The sequence below is a fragment of the Hibiscus syriacus genome, unplaced genomic scaffold (genome assembly GCF_006381635.1).
Source record: "Hibiscus syriacus cultivar Baekdansim isolate YM2019G1 unplaced genomic scaffold, ASM638163v2 tig00110691_pilon, whole genome shotgun sequence".
Classification (NCBI taxonomy): Eukaryota; Viridiplantae; Streptophyta; class Magnoliopsida; order Malvales; family Malvaceae; genus Hibiscus; species Hibiscus syriacus.
In genome coordinates, this window is record NW_024062826.1 from 939,877 (window position 1) to 948,756 (window position 8,880).

General features: G+C 30.7%; 1 protein-coding gene across 1 annotated transcript; it reads left to right on the forward strand.

The window, feature by feature from the left end:
- Positions 1-6,035: 6,035 nt before the first annotated feature.
- LOC120138406 (casparian strip membrane protein 1-like) lies at positions 6,036-7,186 on the forward strand. Its single transcript, XM_039153877.1, has 3 exons — positions 6,036-6,247; positions 6,335-6,458; positions 6,968-7,186. Exons 1-3 carry the CDS (start codon positions 6,036-6,038, stop codon positions 7,184-7,186), a joined length of 555 nt encoding a protein of 184 aa, XP_039009808.1.
- Positions 7,187-8,880: the final 1,694 nt, after the last annotated feature.

Consider the following 8,880-nt stretch of genomic DNA (forward strand, 5'->3'; position numbering starts at 1 on the left):
AATGGACTGCCAATGATAGCATTTCCGTTGATAATGTAATACATGTCATAAGATTGAACTGGTTTTAGCATGCACTGATTTTATCTTGAGGGGCCTAGACCATCGAGTCGTCTATGTTATTGATTTTGACTCAATGGTTGTTTCTAGTGATATATGCTCTAGGAAATTGCTAGGTCAGGGAGTTGCAGAGGTGCTTGCAGAATGATTATAGGCAATGGAAAAGACTAATACTGTCTTCTGCAATGGAGTAGAGATTTTTTAATTTTGGCATGCATCTTTAATAGAAGGTAAGAGCTTATTGGTTTTTTTTTACTGTTGTTTGTAACGTGAGAGAATACAGTAGCCTATGGCTCTGTTACCTGGATGTGGGGTGATCATAGGACATTGGTTTGTATCTGACTTGGGTATTTGAGGTCATACTTTATACCATGTCCAAATAGATGTTGATCACTGTTACTTTAGGAAATATCACGATAATCGTCTATCGAAGGTGCTCGAGTGAGCGATTTAGCTTAATCTGCTAATATTATTGTGTATTACATTTTGTCCATTACTTAGTGTTATAAGCAACTGACTTGGTGACAGGTTGTGGGACACATGCCTGCTAAGCTGGAGTGTTTATGAAACATGGCATTTATCATTGAGAATTTATTTTTCTTGGCATTGTGGTCTACATTTTTGTAACAATTTAATAGTGTTCAATCTGAACTTGTCCCTTATCATCCTTCCTTATTGTAGTAGGAATTATATAATATAATAGGAGCATTATATGTAATATTTATTATTATAAAATTTTTGGGTAAATTATAAATTTACTCATTGAATTTTACTCTCTCTTATTTTACTCATTGTACTTCTAATTTTTTCAATTTACTCAATGAACTTTATACATTGAGTTGTTTTGGTTACTCTATCATTAAATAATTAACAATGTTATGATATGAAAACTTATATCAAATCTATTTTGGATCGCTGGGAAAAAAATTAAAATATAACCAAAACGGCTTTATTTTAATCTAAATAAAAAATTATATTCCTTTTCTTTTCTTTATTTTCTCTCTTTTCTTTATTTTTTATTCTTCTTCCACCTTCCATTTCTTTTACTTTATCTCCTGTGAAAGCCGAGGAGAAACATGCAACTATACGGTTGGTTATAACTAAAACAATTAGTTTGTCCGTCTATAGCAATTGTATTGTGAACATATAAACACTATGGTGTGTATGTGTAGAAAGGATTCATCAAGAAACTGAAGGAGATTGAGAATAAAAACACAACCAAACAAGTAGATAGGAGGTTGAGAATAAAAAAACAGTAGTACATGTCCGTATCTAGCGTTAGTGGTACACATCGATAAATGACATTTATTGTAGAATTTTATATATATATATATATATATATATATATATATATATATATATATATATATATATATATATATATATCGAGTGACCTCAGTAATTAAAGAGAGTGTTGTTCTTTCTTAATATCTTGGATTCGAATAATTATCTATGCACGGTGTGTATATTATCAATGGTTAAGAAATATTATAAATATATATTAACTTATAATCATCACTTACTATTCTTATACACTGTGTAAATAAGCCTAGAAATGAGCTTACATCAAAAAATTAGATCCCAGCAACCTTCGACCACCGTACTCCGACTTCTTCTTGTCTTAATTTTTATATCAAAATTTTTGTCACCATTTCTTTCATCCCAAACTGTTAAAAGGTGAAAAAATCAACTTACTTTACTAGTTAAAGGAATCGTTGTTATTTCTAGAGGTAATGGATTTGAGCACCAACGACTACAAGGGTGATTGGACGTTCATTGTCAAATGGTTGAGAGTATTTATAACAACTAATACTTTGTAATCACCTTAGTTTAATAAAAATAATTGTTAAAAGTTTTTTTTCTTTTTCAAAATCACAAAATGGAGATTTAATTATGGGATATCCATATCTCAATCTCTAAAATTAACTGTCAAATCAAATTAAAAAAATCAATGCAGCTACCATGTCCTTAAATATCTTTTGATTGTTCGAATTTTCTTTTAAATAGCTTAAAGCCTTCAATTTGTTGAAATACAAAGAAGACAACAAGGATAGGAAGCGAGAATGGTGGAAAAATACCTAAAAATTTTAAAGGTGGTGTTTTTACACATTTGAATGGTTAAAAGAGTTCAAGGACATAGAAAAACCAAATTGATGTTTTTAATCTGATTTGATGACCAAATTTAAAGATTAAAGTGTGGATATCTCAAAAATAAATCTTAATTTTATGATTTCTGAGAAGTTTTTTCCTTCAAAAATGTGATAATAATTTAAGGTTGAGAAAATAATGATAATAATTTTTGTGTAAAAATTGGGTCAAGAAAAATTCGTAGCATGATGGTTATCAAAATATGTGTTTTTGATGTAACTCTCTTTTTAAGCTTAGTACTAATTTGACCCCTAAATTATAGCTTATTCCCAATATGATCCTCAATGTGTCACTCATGAATTAATTAGTCTTTTTTCCAATGATGTCAAATTGAGATGCCAAAACCGTTGGCGAAAACAAGATTTTAAGGATCACATTAGAAGAGATAAACCTTTAGAGGTCAAAACGGGAATTAAACCACACTTTAGGGCCAAATTATCTATTCAGCTTTAAAATAAAACAAGAAAATTGTATATTTTTTTATTACGCTAAGGTGATTATAAAGTAATATTTGTTATAAATACTCTCAATCATTTGACAATTAACGCCCAATCACCTTTGCAATCGCTGGTGCTTGAATCTATTATCTCTAAGAACAACAACAACAACATCATTAAAAAAAAAATAAGAACAACAACAATTCCTTTAATCAATCAGGTAAGTTAGATTGTAAAAAATATTGTTACAAAGAAAAAGCCTCCAATCATATTATTACATTTGACGCATACAATGTGTCATGTGAGCTAAAAAATGTAAAAGATTTATACACATGTCAGTTTCTTATTGCATATTCACACATTGGTTAGGATTTTAGTAGAATTAAATTCACTTCGATAACGTTGATAAAAAATCACTTATAAAACATGAATATTTAGGATTAGTGATCCCAATATCTAATAGTATAAAGTAGTTGAATATAAGTTAGTATTTTTTTATTAAAAAAAAGTTAAAACGAGAAAAATACAATGTTAACACATAGTACACTACTTATAGGGATACATAAGAGTTTTTGCAAACTTCTGTTGTTGTTTTTTTTAATTTAGGTCAGGGGTGGCTCCCCCAGTTCAGGGTCAGGGCATACCTAAGATCCAATGATTTACATAGGATACATATTGCCCACCAAAAGTGATGGTAGTAGTATTCAAACTTGCTCTTCAAATAATCGAAGCAATATCAACATAAAATGGATACATACAATAGACAATATTTAATGTGATTTAGTCTTTTCTACCTCCACGGGTAAAAAAAAAACAATAACTCATTATAGATGTAGAAACCAAAATGATACAAAAACATGATAACTCATATATTCTAAAATTCAACATTTATACCAAAACTGAAAGTATCGCTCTCTCAATATCCTATAAAATTTTATCTCTATAGCATAATCCCTAAAAGTGACAGAGATATAAAAAATGATTACATCTCTCCAAAAATAATTTTCTCCTTTACAATTCTAAAGGGTACGAGATATTCTCTGTTTATAGAGTCAAATACTTGGTCACCAAGAATTGTTATTCCATAATAATTATTGTCTAAAATTAATATTTACTTATTAAATAAACTCAATTACCAACACTTGTGGATCCATATTAGGTATTAGGTTTAGAATGGGCACGCGCACACCCTGAAACCTAAATTTTCTTTGATTATTTATTTAATTTACTGATTATGTTCATCTTAAAATTTTATTTGTGCCAATCCATACAAAAAGAATTATGTTATTAATGTGTGTTCTCTCTAAAAAATATTTATGGATCCTTTATTGATTACTAAGCAACATTTACCCACTAGAACTACATCAAAATTTAACTTAATTACTAATTATAAAAATTCAAGATACAACAATTCATGTGTAGTTTATCTAAAAGAATAAAAAAATTATTAAAACATATTTTTTCGAAGTTTTAAGAAAGAATAATCTTTGAAAAGAACATTATCGCGAGGTGAGTAAATACAAGCTATAATTTATCTTAACAATAACTCAAAATTTAATGTAAATGTATTAAAACGATAGGTAGAGTACATAAATAATTTCCGATTACAAGACGATGCTTTGTTTAGTACCTTGATTATTAGAAGTTAAAAAATAGTTTTTCGATTATAGGGCATTACTCTGTTGAGTCCCTCGATTATTAAAAGTTACAAAATGGTCACCCGACTTATCATATGTTCCAAACTCGTCCTTTTCCGTTAAAAAATTAACTATTGTCTAAACTAGACATTAACTTGTTGACTGAGATGTGATAAAATATTTTCTCATAATCGTTTGAACTGTAGTCGTTTGATATTCTGAGATCAGATTTTATCATATAACAATGAACATGTTAACATTCAGCTCAGACGACCGTCAATTTTTTAACAGAAAAAAACGAGTTTGGAACATATATATGATTAGTCGAGTGTATATTTTGTAACTTTTAATAGTCGGAGACTTAACAAAGCAACGCCTATAGTCGAGGGATAATTTTTTAACTTTTAATAATCGAATGACTTAATAAAACAATGCCAAATAGTCAAAATGACTATTTGTGTACTTTACCCTACTTCGATTAACCCATTGATCATTAATTCAAAGGATGAAATGGAATATGATTTCAACCTTGGGGAAAAAAACTTTGTTTTGATTACAGAAAGCTGCCACCTTTTATGCAGAAGGAAGTGGATTGGCTCAAAATTTTAATAAAAGCTCCAACCAATGCCAACTCAACTACCCCAATAGATCCTTTGCTACTCTAACTCGGGGCACGAAGATACCACTTTGTAATTATAGTCTCTTTGGATTGGTTGATTTAATATCATTGAGTAAATAAAACATAAAACATGGAAGCAAGTACAACAGCTTCTACTTGTAGTATTCTTATCATTGCTACTTTAGTAAGTACGGTCACGTTTCACACTCACAACCACCCTCCACATGGCTCGGCCTCATCAAATCACCTACCAAAACCAGCCATCCTTTACAATTTTAATTATTATCCCTTAATTTCCAAATTGCAATTATCTTTGGAATCAACTTTGCTCATACCAATCTGGAATATATTTGTTTGCTTTGATCCTTAATGATTTTATTCGGGATAGAAAGGGACTGAAGTAAGATTTCATGTTAGAGGGGTGAACTTATAAAATTTTAAGTAGGAAATAACTTATAAAATTTTAAGGGATAAAAACATATTTTCAACAGAAAATATCTAAAATATATGACTTTGAAATATTTAGGGGGAGCAACCGCCCCGACCTGCCCCCTCTAGGTCCATCCCACATGATTTTATATAATGAGGTGAACTTCTAAAAGTTTGAGAGATAAATTTATAAAATGCTAGAGGACGAAAATAAATTATCAATAGAAAATATAAAAAAAATATCAAAAATATATATTAATTTAAAACTTTTAAGGGACGATTATCCCATCCACTCTCCTCAGTTCATCGATGATCTGAGGTTAAGTTGACATACTGATGGGTATAGCAAGGATGGATAAAGGGGGTTTGGAGACTAATAGGGTGAATGTCACTTTGAAATTTTCAAATTCTCATATAATTTAGATATTTTTTATTAATAATATATTTTCATTCTTAAAATTTTATAAATTCATCCTTTAACATTAAATCTTATGTCTACCTATTGATTCAGGGCTTTACCTAAATGGTAAGAAGTGCATTACTCACTCTAAAATTAAAACAAGGTTTTGAACTTATCTCCATGTTAATGACATGCGTCTATAAATACCTTAGCTCTATATCTCCATGTTCATCAGCTTCAACACTTACAAACTCAAAAACACTTTGAAATCCCAAAGTTGAGAAGGTAATTAGCTTACCTTTAAAAAAATGGTCAAGTCAAATGCTATTGAGCTCGGAGATGATCGAAAGACTCGTGGAGTGAACAAAGGTGTGTCGATACTAGACCTGATTTTCAGGATACTGGCCTTCATAGGCACCTTGAGCAGTGCAATTTCGATGGCGACAACAAAAGAAACGCTGCCGTTCTTTACGAGGTTTTTCCGATTCAGAGCCGAGTATAATGACCTACCAACACTCACGTATGTTTAATCTTTCCTCAAACATCAATAGCATGCTTGTTTATATCTGTCGGAAATTTTTAACACTTATGCTATCTATTATGGCAGTTTCTTTGTGGTTGCCAATGGCGTTGTAAGCGGCTATTTGCTGCTTTCTCTTCCTTTCTCGATCATCCTCATCTTAAGGAGCAATGCTCAAAGGATTAGGATGATCTTGATGTTCTTTGACATGGTAATGATTCCCAGCTTGACAAATATTTAATTTACTTTTTCATTGCATGTTTCTTCGTATGTTCGTTGTTAATGTAGTTGTGTCGGATAGTGTTTAAGTCAATTGGTACCTGTACAAAATAAAATGTAAATAAGAACATAAAAGAGTTTATTTACATTTGACACATTGACCAATAAGCATATCTCTACGGAACCCTACTCAGAGAAAAGTCTATTATAATATTCTTAATACAAGAGATATAAATCCTCAACTTAACTACACATTTGTCTGCAAAACACATAATCTGATATTGAATGGTCCTCTAGAAAATCATAATAGCTCATTTGAACAAAATATACTAACAAAATAAATTTAAAATGTGTGGTCGAAACTGTTCATGTCAGTGCTTGATCTAGTGGGCACTGTCTCAGACACTGACTGTAGAGACTTTATACCTACATTCGTGTATAGTGTTGCGTTGAAACTGTGTTTATATTGAACACATCTATTGTGTACTTGTTGTGATGTAGGCAATGGTGACTCTTTTGACAGCGGGAGCTTCCGCCGCGGCAGCTATTGTGTACTTAGCACATAAGGGGAATCGCAAGGTGAACTGGCTCGCCATCTGCCACCAATTCAACGCCTTCTGCGAGCGTATTTCGGGTTCGTTGATCGGATCCTTTGCCGGAGTCATCCTTATTGCACTGCTGGTTATGTTAGCAGGTGTTGCCCTTGCTCGACGTCCTTAGATCCCTTTACGGTCTGACGATTGGTGTGATTTGCAAAATATGTATGTGTTTGTTTTCAATGGTCTTACATTTGTCTGTAAGAATCATCTTCATGTGTAACTTTGGATGTTTATAATTATATCAAATTCACAAGTGGGATATTCTGAGTTTAATTGAGATTAACATATTACGACATTAGCGTCATTAGAGTGTGGACGGCAAACGACAACAATGGAAGGGGTCGAAGCTAAAAAAATTTGAATGTTTTTTTATTAGACCCGAGGTAAATATGATATTTTTCGAGAAAACGGATTTCAGATCCGTTATTAAGAGATAAGAAAAGCTTTATCTATAAATTTGGTTTGAGTTGTCTGTCATTGACGATCAACGATACGGTTAAAGACCGAACGATAAGACGTCGACAGTCGGTCTCTGAAAATAAACAGAGAAAAAACAAGCAGGAAGAAGAAATGATGAAACGAAGAGAATTTTGAAATGAATTAGCGGTTTTTATATCTTTATAGAAACTATGTTATTTTGAAGAGTGGTCACTGGGAATCGGGTTGGGCATGGGTAGGATTTTCAGGCAATCCAACCAGATCCGAAAATTATACATCCTCTATCCGATCGAATCTGATTTGAAAAATATATATTCTCCACCTGACCTGAACTCGACCAGACTTTGTGAGGTAAAATCTGAACCCGACTCGATCCAACACGAAATAGTATATTTATTAAAAAAATATTATTTTTATTCAATAAAAATATGGATTTAATTTTAAAAAATAATAAATGGAGGGGTATTATTGCAATTATCCTTAAATATATAAGATAAATTTATATTTCTTTTTCGGGTCGGGTCGGATATTTTTTACCCTTAACCCGAAGCCGACCCGACCCGAACATAACCTCTAAAAAAATCCGACCTGACCTGATTTGAACTCAATTATTTTTAAAAAATTAGGATCGGATTGGATGGAGTTGGGTAGAAACCCGTCGGTTTTAGTCCCGTGCCCATCCCTACTTGCACATAGATCCTTGTCCATTTTTTGAAAAAATGGGCAATCACTTTTTGGGCCACTCCATTTTCTTGTTTTATTAGATTGTCTCCCTTAAATTGCAATTAGATTATTAGTTTTGGCCCTAGGAAAATTAGTTCTTTCAATTAAGTCCATATGTTAACATGAATTTGTACTTTGTGATTTTTGAGAGCAGAAAGTCATGTAAGGGACTTGGGAACAAACTAACTATTTTAAAGCCCGTCAAGGAGAGTGTAGATACCCATTTTCGTCCGAGGCTTATTTAGTATATATATTAATTTAGTATAGTTTTTGAATATATATATATATATATATATATATAATATATAGTTTTTTAAAACATTTTAGATATATATATATATAATATGTTTTTGAAAACATTTTGAAAGCATATATATAATATATAGTGTTTGAAAATATTTTGAAAATATATATAATATATAGTTTTTGAAAACATATATATAATAAATAGTTTTGAAAACATTTTTTTGAAGATACATATATATTATATAGTTTTGAAAACGATTTTTTAAAATATATTATATAGTTTTGAAAACGATTTTTGAAAATATATTATATAGTTTTGAAAATCAATTTTTGAAAACATATATATTATATAGTTTTGAAAATAATTTTTGAAAATATATATATTATATAGTTTTAAAAATGATTTTT